Genomic DNA, 19361 nt, shown 5'->3' with positions numbered 1-19361 from the left:
TGGAGTAATACGACATGCACTAAACTAAGGACAGGGGATATACTACAATAGATCAAATTACTGGTCGCCGTGGTGTTAGGTCCCGAACAGAAGAAAAAAAGGTAGAGTAGTATGTACGATTGAATCGAAAACGAAGCAATAAATAAAATACCCTCAAAAAACACCTCAGGAACACACGACATTCTATCTTGCCAACATTCCCCGACTGTATGTTATTGTAATTTATTTAGTCAAACGTAGTCCTGGTGGATGAAATCTTTATCAGGACAGGACAAGGAAATACATTATGGAACCTTAGTGGGCAGCATCTAGAATCGTCTTCGAAATCATGCAGAACCTCCTCCGCTGAGAGGGTAACTTCCTGCAGCAGCATCGGTAATCAGCACCGAAATCGTGCGGCACCTTCTCCGCCGATAATGCGAGAATTCTCTGTCGAGACTTTCTGGAACATCTGTTGTCAGCATATAAATTCCTACCGAAATCGTACGGAACCTCCTTTACCGGGAACACGAGAAAAGTCCGCAGCAATTTACTGGAGAGAACGCCGAGAACGTCGAAACTTCCTGGAACTTCCGTTGGCAGTCTCCAAACTCTTTACTCTACTCTAATCCACAGAAATCGGGCGGAAACGATGATTTTCATTTTCCTGTTTTGCTTGTTTATCTTCGCCTCGATATGTATGTATGTATAGGTGTCTACGTAAATGCGCATGGTTTGTTTTGACGTTTACATCCCACTGAACGGTTGATGCAAAGGAAATTAAATCCATTTTATTCAAACTTAATCCATATTCAATGGGCATTCCAAAAGTGAGACGCCTGCTAGAAATGATCTCGTGGTATAATCAGGAAGTCAATATGTATACTAGCACCGCGTGGCGAGTTAATTCTGAACTAATATGTTCACCAACCCCAAACGACCTTGGTCACATAAACAACTTTGCCGAAGACAGAAACTTTCTGTACCCAAGTACACAAATTCATAGATTTATGTAAACTTCTTTACAACCAAAATTAGTAATATAAAGGTTTTGTAAACTGCTATAGAACATGTGTGTAGTTTGGGTATGAACATGCTCATAAGATATAGCAGATGCAGTATATTTACATTTACATCTATATTAGTATATTAGTAGAATTGGATTGTACGTTCGAAATGCTTCAATAAGGGTACCCAATGTCATTTGTATCCACACACTAAAAAAATCTGAATTTTACTAGTGATGTAAACATTCATGCATGTAAACTTCCTTTTAACGTAAACTAGCAGCTTGCAAGAATGTTGCAAACAAAGGTGGAAAGTTGCATACAATATATGGAATATTGCATAACATGTATCATAAATTTACACGATTTATAATGTAAATTTGTATTATTTATGACGCTCCATTTATGTGCATCATAGTATTACGGAAATTTACACTACTTTTTTTAGCTGTGCATGCTTGGCATACACAGTTTTGGTCACGAACTGCTCATGTGCTAATAACTTTACACATAATTGACAAAAAATAGTTCTGTTTGAAGCAGTAGATATAATAAAGTTAGAGCTTGTAATAGGTACGTAATAAATAAATAATTCTAGTAATAAACTGTATTTGTTTTTGCGTTGTAAAAACCAAAGTGAGAAATGCTCGCTGCACATCTCGGACTTTATGTATAAAAATTCATTGCGGTTGATTCAATTGATTTGCATATCTATAGTAAGCTATGATCCTTTATCTATCAATTACTTTAAACTACTGTGTACAACTGTGCATGCCAAGCATGTTTGAATCTTTATTCGTTGTAGAAATATTTAAATATGAAAATAGGTGTTTAGTAAAAATTGTCAGTCCCTAGAGCCGGGGTTGGCCGTTTGTCACATAATGTTGGATCTTTTTTTTATTGTTTGCCTAAAATATTGCGTATTATGCACTCCTGAGCTGAAAATAACCCATTTTTTTTTTTCGTTCAGGCCAAAATATTAAATAAATATTATTAATTTCTATAGTTCTATCACCGCTTAGATGTTGATATGATATCCTACTGTAAAATGAAACGCGATAGTACATTGAGAATGGTAAATTTTTATGTTGGGCGCCAGTGTTACGGTTCCCCGGTTGCGGTAGAGCAGAGCTACCATAGGGCGGACTTATCACAAACACTTAAGGCAATGTGCACCAACAAATCAAACAAAATCATGAGAACATAACTTGTTAACAAACGTGTATTCTCATTGCCCACATATTTTCCCCTCCTAGCTCCTGCTCCTCTCTCTCTCTTTCTCCTACTCTTGTTACTCTTCCTGGACCTGTCTAATGCTTGCTAAACAACATAACTCTTCTTTTTTCCTTTCTTTCTTCGGCGTCGCAAACCTTCCGCCCCCTACGTACATTGGAACGTACTCACATGTTCTCCTGCTCGCCGTCGTTGTTGCCACTGAGGAGCTCACTGCATGTCCTCGGGGCTCGCGATTGACTAGCTTCCCGCCGTCGTCTAGTCGGCAACTCGACGAACGATCGTCGTACGCTTCCGTCTGAGACCGACGTCCTGTTGGTCACTCGCCGCACGGTACCAACGCTCGCCGTCACACGGGCCTCCGTAGTTGGTCCTCGTCTCACCTCCGTCTTTGACCGTCGAGCGGTCCAATCGCTTGCCGTCACACGGAGCTCCGTAGTCGGTCCTCGTCGCACTACCGTCTTTGACCATCGAGTGGTCCAATTCCGTCGACGTCAGCCGGCCTTCCCGCACTTCCCGAATCTTGAGACCGTGGAAAAATAAAGCGCCCTGAAAAGGCTTTCTATTAATATCGGCAGAGACAATACTTGTGCCGTGAAACTCACCCTCGGATCGGGACGCTTCTTTCTCGTTCCAATTCAGTCGTTTTCCGTGCGGTCCGTGTAGCGACCGGTTGATCACTGTTCCTGGCTCAAGCCGATTTGAAAAATGCCTAATTAAAACGAACATGTTAGCATCATCGTCGCCATCTTTTATGCAGCAAATTACCTGCGACTACGCTGAATTCCTGTCCAAGAGTCCGTTTTGTGACCAGTGCGTGTGCACGTCTTCTACGGGCGGTTAGCGTTGGAAGTGGTTTGGCCGGCTGTACTGTCCACCCGTCTACTTTGTCGGCACTCTGCACTCGTACCGGAATTTTTCTACCTGGTGTGCCAGATGCCACTATGGCGGTCCACCAATAATGATTTTTTTTCACTGCCGCTTTTCTTCTCCGAACCGGCAGCCACGGTGTTGTTGTTCGTATGCGTGCGTTCTCCTCCTTTCATGCAGTCTCGAACGGAAAACGAGCTCGCACCACGGTGTCAAACACGAGAGATGAGCAAGACAATTTCTTGTGTGCTTACGTTTTCAAGCCAGGAAGGGGTTTGGACTTTTTGCTATAATATCCGTGTTACTACACTGAGTACAATTTTCATTACATTTTGTACTATTCTTTTACTAATGTAAGATTCTAAACTTCATCTTACAATAAACGGAACAACTGACTTGAGCGAAAAACATTCTTAGAGACTGCCGATCTTTAATGGTAGTGCAAAATTCGATATAAGTAGATCCACCAATTTTGGTTCAAATCGGTGAGGCTCGATGCAATTGCTTGGTCACTTGAGGTGAAATGACCCATATACATTATTGGCCAACAATAGACAAATATTAAATAATGTAGTTCAATAAAAAGAGAATTTACAAAAAAACATTTGTTTATTTACAACGTTTGTTTGAATATAATAAATATTTGCATTTTATATTGATAGTCTATACATGGATACCTATCTGTGAATCATTATGCAGTTCACCCAATCAATTCAAAGTCTTGTATTATCCAGTTGAATAAAATCGTCGTACAATCCAAATAGCACATACAATTTCCTAACAATCGATGAATGATTTTTGGCATAAATTATATCTTCACGTCTGTTTTTACTTTCTTCTTTGTATTTCAACCAGGCTTTCCGCGTGTGCTCTGCAGACGGACCCCACTGTGAGCTCGGTTTAGCTGCGCTCGTGATTTTCGTCCACAGTGACGTTTGTGTAGAATCCTCAGTCACAGTCCAGGTTGCCCAAATTAGCACTTGTGAAAAACCGAATGCAAACACGATAATGCCGCAAATCAAAGCATCATTAGGATATTGTTTGCCACTGTATGTAGGCCATTTGTATTCAACCAGTGAGTAGATAAAAACGGCAATCATGAAAAGTGGCGTTATTAGTCCCCAACACAGTCGCCAGTAAATCCCAACTCGACGCTGCACCATAAACTCCAAATCACTGCACCAGTCTTGCAGCCCATATATCCAGAAGATGACTATCATTTCTACTATAGCCAAGACATAGATTAGGAACGTTCCTCCGTAATGATCGACCAGGTCCAGTATCCACTGACCTCCCTAGAAAGGAAAAACAAATATTTGAGTTTTTAGAGTTGTTTAAGGTTGTGCAATTGTTTGTTACAGAAGGTGAATCAACTTTAGAATTACTATAAACAAGTTTTTTTTTATTCCATATATACACTAAATGTTCGCTAGAAGGCATTTTTATCAATCCCACCAACTCTCTTCGCCTCTTAAAAGCTACATAAAGTATGTAGGAGGAATGATATAAGTATCATCCCTGAATGATAACGTTGCTGGCGAAAATATTAACGCGCTTCCAACATTATTAAAAAATAAAGTGTCCGAAATATTAATCACTTTTTTCCGCTGAGGAAAAATGTGATTCATATTTCGGACACGACTGTTTTAAGCATTGTCCAGACTGGGCAGTTATAAAGTGTTATAAAGGTTGTCAATTAATTGCCCCACGAAACTTCAAAAATAACGTGGTAAATCCACGTAAAACGAATAAAATGAAATTATACAGTGATTGCTATCCTACGTAGCTTAAACACCCATATTCAAAATTGGGTGCCCAAAATTTGAATCTCCTCAAAGACATAAGTCCGAAGTTTGAATAGCAGATAGCTTAACTTAAGGATACTTAAGTAATGAATCGAAGAAACGGAACTAAGTAATGTATTACCATAAATTATATGTCCGTTTTCTTCAGCACATGTCTGAACTGTCCAAAGTATGAATTAAAATTTCCAATAAAAACAGATCCATTAAAAATAGAAATCCATCATAAAAAAAACCAGAATTTATCCACCTATATGGTGAGATTTGATCCATCTAATTTTATTTTCCGACATAATTGATCAAGTCCGCATTTAGTGAAGTTTTGTAAGATAATTTCTTAATGAAATGTGGGTCTGTGTTTGATTTTTTTGTGATACGTTTTGACTCCTTGGCATATTTTGGCAGGGGAGCACTCGGAACATGACCGGTGCAAATGGTCACATATTTGATTTTGTTGTGATTGATTGTGACTTTAGTTTACTTCAGATTCTCATTCTGGCCACTTTCCCGGTGGAACCCATAGCTTGTGTGGCCAATGTTACCCTCAGCAGGCTAGGACGCGGCAAGATTGCCCTATCATCATTTTTTATATGTTATATCGAAATTAATATATTAAAATATTGTCTGTCTTAGTTATTTAATGTCTGCTCTAGCGCCTAAGGGCTTATATGACACATTCTACCAGCAATTATCGACGTTTTTTGCTTATTTTTGTTCTGTAACTAATGAAAATGAAATTAACCCACGAATACTATCGCATTTTTGGAAAGTATGAAAAATCTCCTATACACTTAGATTTTTTGCCGAGATTGGCATCACCGAGCAGGCTCGGCATTTATTTTACTGAGATCTCAGCTAAATTATGTTTGATCTCGGCAAATTTCCCGTTTGTTAACTAAATGTCGGCAAATTTTTCACTGAAATCCAACAAAATAGATTGCCGAGCTGCTCGGTGGTGCCCATCTCGGCAAAAAATCTAAGTGTGTAGAGGAAAGTATGGTTTCGGCACTTCTTTATACTTATTATCGTCAGGGGGTAAACGAAGTCCTAGGAGGCTGATTTTTTCATGAAGGTGCATCATCTTTCAGAGCATCGTTGTGATGAAAAATTAACACTCTAAGATCTCATTTACCCTCTGACTATAATAGGTAAAGGTATTGCAGAAGCTACCATTTCCCCTATAATAATTTATCATGAGTTTATAATTTGAGTAGCTGATCTGGTGAGTGAATATGTTGCGTACGTTACAACCTTTTGCACTACTCAATTACACTACTCAACTACACTATTCAAAAACTACTCACCAAAAAATTTTAATCCACTCAAATTAGAAAATCTTGATCAAAATTACTTTAATTTTTTTTTAGCTACATTTCAAAACCTGTAAATAAACAGGCAAAACTGTTGTAAAATGTGGTTAAATATATTAAAAATTAAATATTTTGTAAAATTAATTAAAGTCTCTTCTTATCCACTCCGGGCACCCATATAAATTTGTATTTTTTTTTTCTAGTTATGTTTCTTTTCAATTTTTTTTTAGTTTAGTTAAACTAAATACCACCAGTGTTTTCAACGGAATTTACGCACCCTTTGCAGGAAGAAAATGTGTTTCTGCTTAACCTGATGCTCTCTTCAGAGGTAGGCTAGACGTACCGGATCCGGCTGAGAACTAAATTGACGAGTATCACGACGTTTCGCAGGAGATGGACCTGACGCACTTTCCTGAGGCAGACTATGACAAACCGGATGTGACTGGTATATCCGATATATAAATCCGATATTTTTAATAATATTCTAAACTCTCACAAACAAACAAAAATTTCTTCTTTTTTATTTTTTTATTGTTTTCCGTGCTTCCCACACCTGGACATATCGACCTATCAACTCATGAACCGGGGACCAACGGCTTTACTTCCCTTCCGAAGAAAGGCGTGATCAGAGATGTTATGCCTCAGCAACAACACCAACGACAACAACAACAACAGCAACAACAACAACTACAACTACAACAATAACAACAACAACAGCAATAACAACAACATCAACAACAACAGGACCCGAAGCAGCCATCTCTACAACAGCACTGACATGACCTTTGGATAAAGAACTTTTGGCTGCTGCACGAATACAATTTTCTCGGCCACCCAAAGAAAGCGGACTAAATTTCATTAATTTCGAAAAAGGGGAAACTATTAACCCTTATCGAACTGAAAAACCAACTGAGCGAGAACACCCTCCTCTTCTGGACCCCATGCGTCCGCCAATAGTGAGACTTACTGAACAGTCCGTAACTGGCGACCAACGCTTCCTGAAGGCCCGTCTAAGGGACCCGAAAATTATGGACATTGTTCGGACCTACCTCTCCTTCCTGCATGACCAGCCATCATCAACATGTATTCGCGGAATCACCAAAACCAGTGCTATTCTAATGCTAGCAGCTGAAGGACTACCAAAAGACAGAAATCTCCTGCACGAAATTTTCCTGGACGTCCATGAAGAACTTGGAATTACTCGAAACGACGCCTTGGCAGACCTGCAATCCTACCGTACATTCCTGTCCAGTGAACGCACGCAACGGCTACAATCTACTAGGGAGGCCGCCCTCAAATTTTACAATCCTGTAAATTTTCAACGCCGCTGACGCACCTTGAGGAAGACTCATTATTTCTATATAACGATGCTCGGCATGAGACTGAGGTAACTAATAATAACAATGACCATACTTTATCAACCGACGTATTTCCAACAATTTCTTCACACAGACAGAATGCGACTGAAATTTTGATTTATTGTCAAAATTTCAATCGCATGAAAAGCCCAGCTAAAATGAAGGAAATTTATCAACATTTATTATGCTCATCCTTTTCGGTCATTCTGGCAACTGAAACAAGCTGGGACGAAAGCGTAAAAAGTGAAGAAATCTTTGGAAATGCCTTTAATGTATTCAGAGACGACAGAAATTTTCATGCAACTCAGAAGAAGTCAGGCGGTGGAGTCCTTATAGCTCTTGCGACCAATTTTAACTCAGAACTCATCATTACACCAAAATTTACAGAATTTGAGCATATTTGGGTGAAATCACACATAGCCGGTGAAACGCACGTGTTCGCCTCAGTGTATTTTCCACCAGACCATGCTCATAAAAGCACTTATAAAGCCTTCTTCCTAAGTGCTGAACAAATTCTATCTGACCTTCCTCCTGAGGTTAAAGTTCACATCTATGGAGACTTTAATCAACGCCATGCTGACTTCATTCTGGACTCTGAAAATGAATGTATCTTACTCCCAGTCGTTGGGGATAATGAAACATTGCAGTTCATATTTGACAAAACTGCTAATTTAGGACTGAACCAAATTAACCACATCAAAAACCAACAAAATTGCTATTTGGACTTTTTACTAACGAATATTTATGAAGATTTCTGTGTGACCGAATCATTAAATCCACTGTGGAAAAATGAAGCGTTTCACACAGCAATCGAATATTCTTTATTTATGCATGAAAACCAAAGACCCAACGACTGCGAATACGAAGAAGTCTTTGAATACAAATTAGCAGACTACGAAAAAATAAAATTTAAATTAAACAGTGTCAATTGGCAATTAATTTTAAGGAATGTAGGAAATGTCGAAATTGGTATAGACGTGTTCTACAAAATTTTAACAGAAATAATTTCGGAAGAAATACCTTTGAAGAAAAAAAGACGTAACAGAAACACACAAAATCCAGTCTGGTTTAACAGACAAATAAAAAACTTGAAAAATCGGAAGCAAAAAGCACATAAAATTTATAAAAAACACAATAGTAGTAATAATTTATTAATTTATTTGGATCTATGCGATCAACTGAATTTAGCTATCAGTACTGCATTTGAAGAATATAATGCAAAAACTGAACGTGAAATAAAGTCCTGTCCGAAGAACTTCTTTAATTACGTAAAAACGAAATTAAAATCTGACAATTTTCCTTCAATAATGCATCTGGACGAAAATGTCGGTGATAGTTCGGAAAAAAACTGTAATCTATTCGCAAAATTTTTTCAAGAAATTTATACGACATTTTCTGAAGAAGATCGTGACCGCGATTATTTTGCATTTTATCCAGAATTTTCAAGGGACATTGGCCTCAATCAACTTCAAGTGTAGGACATTTTGCAGGCTTTAAAAAATTTAGATGCCTCAAAAGGTCCTGGACCTGACGGAATTCCTCCAGTATTTATTAAATGTCTAGCAATGGAACTCACTGCTCCATTGTTTTGGCTTTTTAATATGTCCCTGGAATCCGGAACCTTCCCTAAAATTTGGAAAACCTCATTTCTAGTACCTATCTTTAAATCTGGTCGAAAATCTGACGTACGTAATTATCGTGGAATAGCCATTATCTCTTGCATTCCTAAGCTTTTCGAGACAATTATCAACGAAAAATTATTTCTCCAAATCAAAAATAGAATTACTGACATGCAACACGGCTTTTTCAAGGGTCGTTCGACCTCGACCAACTTACTTGAATTTATAGACTATTCATTGAATGCAATGGATAATGGAAACCACGTAGAAGCTCTCTATACAGACTTTAGCAAGGCATTTGACCGCATTGACATACCAATGTTACTCTTTAAACTGCAAAAAATTGGAATTAAGTCAGGGCTCCTGAAATGGCTTGAATCATATTTAACTAACCGCCAACAAATAATTAAATTCAACGGAAAGAAATCGAGCCCAATTCAAGTCACTTCAGGCGTCCCCCAAGGCTCTCATTTGGGACCTCTCCTTTTTATTCTATACGTAAACGACATATCTTAAATTCTCAAAAAACTTAAATTGCTTATTTATGCCGACGACATGAAGCTCTTTTTGGAAATAAGAAATGAAGAAGACATCAATATATTCCGGAATGAAATACACATATTCTACATATGGTGCAAAAAAAGTCTACTAGAATTGAATGTAAAAAAATGTAACTTAATATCATTTAGTAGAAAAAGAACAACTTCAAATATTTCAATTGCATTAGGAAATCAAACTGTAGACAAATGTGAAAGAGTTAGGGATTTAGGAATTATCTTAGACTCTAAGCTAACTTTCATAGACCATTACAATACAATTATTCACAGGGCAAATAACATGCTAGGCTTTATCAAGCGCTTTTGCTATAACTTTCAGGACCCTTACACAATTAAAACACTATATATTGCCTATGTGAGGTCAATACTGGAATATTGCAGCATTGTATGGTCTCCATTTTCAATCACGCACGAAGAAAGATTAGAATCAGTACAAAAACAATTTCTATTATACGCTCTTCGTAAATTAGGTTGGACTTCATTTCTTCTTCCATCATATGAAGCACGCTGCATGCTTATAAACATACAAACATTAAAAGAGCGTCGTGAATATGCAATGGTTTCATTTGTAAATGATATCGTTTCGCAGAGAATTGACTCAACAGAACTTTTATCAAAATTAAATTTCCATGCACCCACTCGGCAACTCCGAAATCGAAATTTATTTGCCATAAAACATCATCGCACAAATTATGCAAAATATGGGCCATTAAACCGCATGATGGCCTCTTACAATAAACACTGCGAAACCATTGACTTTACAATGTCTCGGCATAAACTAAAGCAATATTTTTATTCCATAAGAAATAACAACTCATAAAAGAAAAGACAAGAAAGCTGACACTACTTTTTTATATAAATATATATTTAAGAAAACAAAACTGTATTAATTAATTGTACTAGTCTACGTTGGTTGACGAAATAAAATAAATAAATAAATAAATAAATAAACTATGGTCACATCCTGGTGGCACCGACTCGGATTGAACCCAGGCCTGCTGGGGTGAGAGGCAATCACGCTTACCACTACACCACCGGCGCCGCTAGACAAAAATGTCATCTGAAACACATTCTAGGGAAATTGTGGAATATTGTCAGAATTTTAATCGAATGAAAAACGCATAAAAAATGAATGAAATTTATAAAAATATACTGAGTTCCTCTTTTTCAGTTATTTGAGGAAACTTTTGGAAATGATTTTAATGTTTTCAGAGATAATCGTGACTTACTCGAAACCCAAAGAATGTCTGGTGGTGGAGTTCTTATTGCTATTTATTCAAAATTTATTTCATAACTCATTGTCTCATCAAAAGTAAAAGAATTTGAGTATGTGTGGGTAAAGACAAATATAGCTGTTGAAACCTTCGCCTCAGTCTATTTTGCCCCAGACTACGCTTGTAAGTTCCATATGAAAACTTCTTCCAAATAGCTGAAGAAATCGTATTTCAATTGAATTAAAAATTCATATCTATGGAGATTTCAATCAACGCAATGCTGATTTTATTCCTGATTCAGATAATGTGAGTTTTCTTCTGCCAGTCGTTGGTGAAAACAAAACATTACAATTTATTTAAAAAAAATGGCGTTTGTAGAATAAAACCGAATAAACCATGTAAAAAACCAACAGAATTGTTTTCTAAATTTCTTGTTAACGAATATACATGAAGATTTCTGTGTAAGTAAATCTATTTCTCCTTTATGGAAGCATGAAGCATTTCACACAGCAATCGCGTATTCCATATTTGTGCATGACAGTCAACACCCCAACGACTGACTGTGAGTATGAAAATGTGTTCACGAATGATAATATTAAAAATAAATTCAAAAATAAATTGGCAAACCATTTTGAAGGATCAGGTACCTATATGTTGAATGTGCAGTGGAGGTTTTTTATAAAATTTTGTTTGACGTACGCTCCTATAGTTGCGGTACGTTAGAAGCGTTAGGTTCCTATAGTTGTGCATGGAGACTCAATACACAACTATAGGAACCTAATCCCATTAGAAAGGAGACGACGCAATTATTCCTCCAAATATCCGGTTTGGTCCAATAATTATATCTTTAATGAAGTAATGAAATTTGGTTGTTAGCGGAATGCTTAAATAAAACAGCAAAAATGTTATCCTCCAGTTTCCAGTTAATTAATTTTGGTATCCATGACAGATACGTATTTCGACTGTAATGTGCAGTCTTCATCAGTGTCATTCTCACTAAAGACTTATCAAAAACCTAACCCCCATAACAATCGTAATAATCTCGAAAAGTATTTGAGTATTTTTGATCAACTTAATGATGCAATTTCTTTGCCACTGTCTGAGTATAACATAAAAACTTAGAATGAAATTAAATCATGTTCAAGAAACTTCTTCAATTACGTCAACACTAAAATGTAATCGTGCAGCATTCGATCAAAAATGACATTGGATCATGTATGTAATCTCTTTGACAGTTTTTTTTTCCAAGAAACATACACGAAAATGATCGAGATTGTGAATATATTTCTTATTTTCCTGACTTTTCAACGACTGTTTGTGCTAATAACATTTGCGCTCATGATATTTGGAATGACCTAAGAGATTTGAACGCCACTAAAGATTCAGGGCCAGATGGAATCACACCTATTTACTTAGCAACTGAACTCACAACCTCTTTATTCTGGCTGTTTAATATGTCACTTGAATCTGGTATATTCCCGAAAAATTGGAAAAAAAATCTACTCAATACCCATTTCAAAATCTGGTAAAAAATACGATATTCGAAATTATCGGGGGTTTGTTATCATTTCGAGCATTCCAAAACTCATCGAATCAATTAAAAATAAAAACGTTTTTGGCCAAATATAACGAAGAATAACTAGTGCACAACACGGCTTTTTTGAAGGCCGTTCAACAAACTTTTGGAATGTGTGGACTTTGTATGCAATGGATAAAGGTAACCAAGTAGAAGCACTATATACGGACTTCAGCACAGCGTTTGACAGAATTGATATCCCAATGCTGATTTTTAAATTAGAAAAAAAAAATAAGAATTGAGATGAAGCTCCTCACCTGGATCGTACTTGGTAGATTGCCAGCAAATTGTAAGATTCAACGAGAAAACATTTATGCCAATTCAAGTCACGTCAGGGGTTCCCCAGGGCTCGCACCTAGATTCCCTTCTTTTTATTTTGGACATTAATGCTTATTTTTTTTTTTCCTTTGGTTTGTTTTTTCCGTCGATCTTGTTTTCCGTGCTGAGCACCAATGCTACCGACGTGCCAGGAAGGCAGCTCCCACACCTGGACCCTACCTATCGACCCATCAACTCATGAACCGGGGACCAACGACTTTACTTCCCATCCGAAGGAAGGCCTGATCAGAGATGTTATGCCTCAGAACATCCCGGTGGCGCCGACTGGGATTGAACCCAGGCCTGCTGGGGTGAGAGGTGATCACGCTTACCACTACACCACCGGCGCCGTTAATGCTTATTTAACAAGTAACAATTTTAGTTTTATAAGAGTTCTGGATTGAGACTGTAGAATGCTTCAAAGCCTTGATAAAACTTGCAATGTTATTTGGTATATACGTTGATGACATGAAGCAATTGTTAGAAATAGGAAGCGATAACGATATGAATGTGTTTCAGAATGAAATACATGTTTTTTTTTACAAATGGTGTAGTAAAACTTTATTGAAACTAAATATTAAAAAATGTAATCTTATAACGTACAGTAGAAAACTGAACAAACAAAATCTTCGTATTACATTAGGTAATGAAAATTTTCAAAAATGTGAAAATATGCTGTATGTTTAATTTTATAAAACGTTTCGGTCTCCAGTTTTAAGATCCTTATACAAAACAATCACTTTACGTTGCTTATGTGAGGTCAATATTAGAATATTGTACCGTTGTTTAGTTACCTTATATCTTATATGAAAAAGCATGAAGAACCAATAGAGTCAATCCAAAAGCAGTTTTTTCATATGTACTACGCAAGTTAGGTTGGACGGCTTTTCCTCTCCCGTTATATGAAGTCATAGGCTTTTCCTCTCCCGTCATATAGGGGGAGGAGGGGCATTTTGAGCAGGTGGGGCATAGTGAGCATCCCGCAGTTTGGCTCTGGATCTCCAGCTGCATGAAACAAATCAACTGGTAGTAGGTTCAATATCATTATGATGTTGATACTACCACCAACCAATTTGTTCCGAACGGTCGAAAGTCCAAGCTGGTGCACGGGATGTTCACTATGCCCCACCTGTTCACTATGCCCCTCTACATTGAAAGAACGTCGGGATTACGGAAAGATTTCTGTATTTAACAAGATCATTTCGAAACGCATTGACTCAGCTGATCTATTGTCAAGATTAAATTTGTATGTACCTTCCCGACAATTACGCAATGGACACTTATTCGCAGTAGATCGCCATCGTACCAATTACGCTAAATTTGGACCGGTAAATCAGATGATGACTGTTTATAATCATCATTGTGAAATGATTGACCTAAATATGCCGTCAACAGAACTAAAAATATATATTAAAACCCTGCGAAATCATCGAACATTAATCCTAATGTTATTATGTAGTGTACGATTTGATTGATTGACAAATAAATAAATAAATAAATAAATAAAAGCCCAGCCGGGGTCGGTGGGATTTGTCTGAGGCATAAACGTCTCTAGTCATGTCTTCCTTCGAAAGGGAAGTAAAGCCGTTGGTTTCGACCCATGAGTGTTTGAATGGGTGCGATATCCCATTGCCGTCATTGGAGTCTTGAGTTTATTTTTATGCCCGGAAACGCGCTATAAGTTTTGAACTTTTTCGAAAGCAGGGTTCTTATTACCTTCTCACTGTTTTGTTATAAACATCACTTCAGCAGCAGCTTTCGAGTTTAGGACAAAGTTTTGTGGTGTGGCGATCTTCGTGTCAACCCGGTAGTAGAACTTTTTTTCAAGTGATTGCTGTGATTTGTTGACTTTTAAAATTGGTATCCATACGGACGATGAATTTACTCTCAAACTGGGGTAGATTTCTGAGATTTTCATCAAAAATCAGCTCGAATATGAGGATAATCGACGGAAATGATAGTCAGTCTTAGAGTATACTAATCAATCATGGGAAAATTCATCTACTCGCGAGCACCACAGAAACAAAATAGCTATCAACTTGTAAAATTTCTACCTTGTTCAACTTTAATTCCTCTTTGATCCTTGTTTGGACCCTACCCGAGGTAATCCTTCTTGGATATCGATTTGGAAAATTCCTCTTCAATCCTTCAGATTCTTATAGTAATCTGCTTGGAAGTCGATTTGGATAAAAATTTACTGCCGCCATGGCGCCTAAGCGCAAAAGAAAAGGGCAAACTCTTGATCTTCCTTCTGATGAAATTAATTTGAGCAATCAATTTGATTTGCTCACGGCTGAGAATGATCCATCATCCAAGAAAAATTCTAGCAAACTTTCCCGGCTTAATGCCAAGAAGGAAAAGATTCCCCCTATTGTGATAACCACTTCCAATTTCCATGCTGTTCGCATGTTTGAACTTCGTAAAAGTTAAGTTTTCACTACAAATTGGACGTCGGGGTGAATGCCGTGTATTGGCTGAAACCTTGGATGGATTTAAATGTCTTCTCAAGTATCTTACTGAGAAGCAGCACCAATTTTTTACGTACGACACCAAAACTGAACGTGTGTTCAAGGTTGTCATGAATGGTCTGCCTAGTGGTGAATCCCTGGCAAAATTACTTGGAGTTGTTCCACTCCAAGTAATCAAAATGAAAATGAAATCCCGTCCTGGCGATTCGCGCAACGGGGTTTTTAATGATTTTTATTTAGTTCACTTCAAGTCTAGTGAACTAAACAACCATGGAAAAAGCTAGTCTTATGTTCCATGTCCGAGTGAAGTGGGAGCACTTCAGGAAGACTGGAGGAAATTTCTAAAACCTCACCCAGTGCCGTAAGTGCCACGGATGGGGTCACGGAACTAAAAATTGCTACATGCCAGCTAAATGCATGAATGGTGATGATTCCTCTCACGCAAAGGACGACTGTCCTGTGAAGGAAGATCTTAAAAAATTTAAATGTTCAAATTGTGGTGAAAATCACAAATCCAATTTTTGGGAATGTAAGATTTGCAAAGCGATACTACAATCTCGTTCTAAACGACAGGTAGGAGACGCTCCACGTTCCCGACCAGATACAAATTCCTCTGCTGTTAACAATGGTCAGTGGGGAACAAATTCTACATTCGTACCCGTAGGTACAAATATCACCCCTGCTTCAAATTCTTCATCTATACCTACTCCCCCGCTGCTAACAATGTTCAACGAGTTAATGGAGCTACCTATGCTGCTATTGCAGCGGGTAGAGATCAAAATACTAACCAACGTAATTCTAACGGAAATTTTGAAAATTTTGACTTGGGAAGCATTACTGCTCCTAAAATGGAATTTTTACAGAAATCATTAATTGACATGATTACTGATATGCTTTAATCTAACTCCATGTTTGATGCTTTTCAAACTGGAGTAAAATTTGCAAACAATATTGTCATGACTTAGAAATTCAGTTATGGATTTTAAATTGGAATGCTCGATCGCTTAAAGATAATAGCTCATTTAACTTTTTGATAGTTCATAACGTGCATATTGCCGTTATAACTGAAACGTTCCTTAAACCTGACCATAAGGTTAAGAAGGACGCACATTATTTCATTTATATAAATGATCGTCTTGATGGACATGTGGTGGCGTTGCCATCATTGTTCATAGACGAATCAAACATAAAATTATTTCTTCATTTGAAACCAAAGTTTTTGAAACTTTGGGAGTTTCTGTTGAAACAAAATTTGGACAACTTACGTTTATAGCTGCCTATTTTCTATTCCAATGCGTAGGCCAGCAAAAGAATTTTCTCAAGGGTGACCTTCAGAAACTTACCCGTCATAGGTCTAAATTCTTCATTATTGGTGATTTTAATGCAAAACACCGCTCAAAGAATAATGCTCAAAGTAATTCCAATGGCAATATTCTGTTTGATGCTTGTTCTGCAGGTTATTACACTATTCAATATCCAAACAGCCCAACATGCTTTTCTTCAGCAATAAATCCATCAACTATTGATTTGGTCTTAACTGATTCATGTCAACTTTGTAGCTCATTGGTTACCCATGCTGACTTCGGTTCTGATCACCTTCCAGTAAATTTTGAAATATCCCAAGAAATAATTTCTAATCCCAACAGCTCTACTTTCAGTTACCATAGAGCTGATTGGGAGCAATATCGAACATTTATGGAATATAACTTCGATCCAAACATTCCTTTGCAAACCAAAGATGAAATTAATTATGCTATAGTTGAAGCAAGAGCTGCCTCAGTACCAAAATGCGAGGTTAAATTCGATTCAATTATAATAGACGACGATCCGTCTTAAAAATGTCCGTAGGAGACAATATCAAAGAACACGCGATCCTGCCATGAAAGTTTTTTTTTGTAATTACTTTATTTGTACAGGCTCAATTGAATACACTTTACAGAGCCGAGTTATCCTTTGCGTTATACATTATTACTGTCTTATATTTAAAGTTAAAGGAACTGGACCGAGTACTCGCGGTCGTCTCGAGGTTAGTGGAGATTTACATTTTTTTGGATGGGAAAAGGGAAGAAGGAGGTTTTATATGTGGTTTACGATACAACTATTTAATTAATCTTAAAGCATGAAATTTTTTCTATTCATCTTGAAAACAAACATTGAAAAAAAAAACCCCAGACGTACAAAACACAAACTAAACACAAGGTTAATCAAACTTACAATCTAAGGTTAATATCCTTAAAGTAAACATATATGAGTTTCATAAACTCCAGATCGCGTCTAGCCAAAATATCCCGAACTGGAACATTAGGTTGTCTACCTCGAGCCCGAAGGGAATCATAAAAATGTGATCTGACTCCACGATACTCCGCACAAGACCAAAGGATGTGATCAGCGTCCTGGTAACCTTGTCCACATTCACAGAGATTGCTGTCTCCCAACCCCACACGGAACAAGTGAGCGTTTAGACAATAGTGATTGGACATGAGACGAGACATCACGCGTATGAAGTCTCGACTCAAGTTCAACCCTTTGAACCATGCAAACTTCGACACCTTAGGGATAATTGAATGTAGCCATCGTCCCAAGCTCCCTTCACTCCATTGATGTTGCCAGCTAACGAGTGACTGCTGACGATAAATAGAGAAAAATTCACTATAGGCGATCTGTCGATCATAAATGTCGCCTTCCATAGCGCCCACCTTCGCGAGTGAATCCGCCTTCTCATTGCCCAACCATGAAAGTTATCTGGCGGGATTTGCAAAACACAAATTTAAAAACGATTCTCTGCCCTGAGGAACAAAACTTTTGAAAATAATGTTTCTAAATTAGACCCGAATTCCAGCCTTTTGGAAACTAACAAACATTTTGAAGCTCACCGCTCCGAAAAAATAATTACATTTTGATATTTATAAAAATATTGGAAAAAGGTATAACAAATCTAAAAAAATTACATTTTTTCTAATTTTTCATGAAAATTCAAGGGCAAAAACATTTTTTTAAAGTCATTATGACATAAAATTGGACTCAGAAAGCCACAAAACATCGACTTTTCGGTTTTGCTGAGAGTTCAATTTTTTCCATGATGAGATAGAAAAAATATTTTTACATGTAATTTTAAGGAAGAAACTAATTTTCTTAGATTTTTGATAATTTTTCCAAATATATTTATAAAAATAAAAACGTACCGAAACTTTTTTTTATTTTCCGACCGGTAAGCTAGAAGAAGGTGGTAAAATTTTGATCACAAATTTGGAAAAAGCTCATAAACTTGCTAAGCAATTCGAGAGTTCCCATAATTTCAGTTTGGGTCTTATTAGTCCTATTGAGAATCAGGTTGCTCGGGATTATCTGGTTATTTTCTCTCGGGAAAATATTTTTGTGAATCCTGGGGGACTGATTTGGACGAAGTTAGGTCTATAACTAAAAAGTTTCATAATATGAAAGCTGATGATGGAATTTTCTATATCCTCATCAAAAAACTCCCAGAGAGTACCTTGTCTTTCTTGGTAAAATTATTTAACAGATGTTTCCATTTGGCATACTTTCCTGATAAATGGAAAAATGCAAAAGTTGTTCCAATTTTGAAGCCGGATAAAAATCCAGCTGAAGTTTCTAGCTACCGTCCAATAAGTTTACTTTCTTCAACAAGTAAACTTTTTGAAAAGATAATTTTAAATAGAATGATGCTTCACATCAATACGAACTCAATTTTTGCAGATGAGCAGTTTGGATTTCACCATGGGCATTCAACTACTCATCAACTCTTAAGAGTTACCAATTTAGTTCGTTCAAACAAATCTGAAGGCTACTCAACTGGAGTTGCTCATCTAGACATAGAAAAAGCATTCGACAGTGTTTGGCATGAAGGTTTGATTGCAAAATTGAAAAAGTTTAATTTTCCACTCTTTATTATGAAATTAGTTCAAAATTATTTAACTGATAGAACTCTGAAGGTAAATTAACAAAATTCCAAATCTGAACGACTACCTGTTAGAGCAGGAGTTCCTCAAGGTAGCGTTCTTGGGCCTATATTGTATAACATTTTCACTTCGG

The 19361-nt window shown here is 37.1% G+C and overlaps 1 protein-coding gene across 3 annotated transcripts in view; it reads right to left on the bottom strand.

The window, feature by feature from the left end:
* Positions 1 to 3745: 3745 nt before the first annotated feature.
* The window catches only part of NAAT1 (Nutrient Amino Acid Transporter 1), a 53787-nt gene continuing 38171 nt past the window's right edge, over positions 3746 to 19361 (bottom strand). For all 3 annotated transcript variants that reach the window (XM_065237463.1, XM_065237462.1, XM_065237464.1), the window contains one exon: positions 3746 to 4384. In XM_065237463.1, coding sequence (XP_065093535.1) covers positions 3803 to 4384 — 582 coding nt within the window. In that variant the 3' untranslated portion in view covers positions 3746 to 3802. The remainder of the gene's footprint in view (positions 4385 to 19361) is intronic.

Source organism: Ochlerotatus camptorhynchus, unplaced genomic scaffold (genome assembly GCF_037179485.1).
Source record: "Ochlerotatus camptorhynchus isolate MF236.1 unplaced genomic scaffold, CSIRO-AGI_Acam_v1.1 ptg000624l, whole genome shotgun sequence".
Classification (NCBI taxonomy): Eukaryota; Metazoa; Arthropoda; class Insecta; order Diptera; family Culicidae; genus Ochlerotatus; species Ochlerotatus camptorhynchus.
Note: the sequence above shows the minus strand (reverse complement) of the source record. Positions and strands in the feature narration are given on the sequence as shown.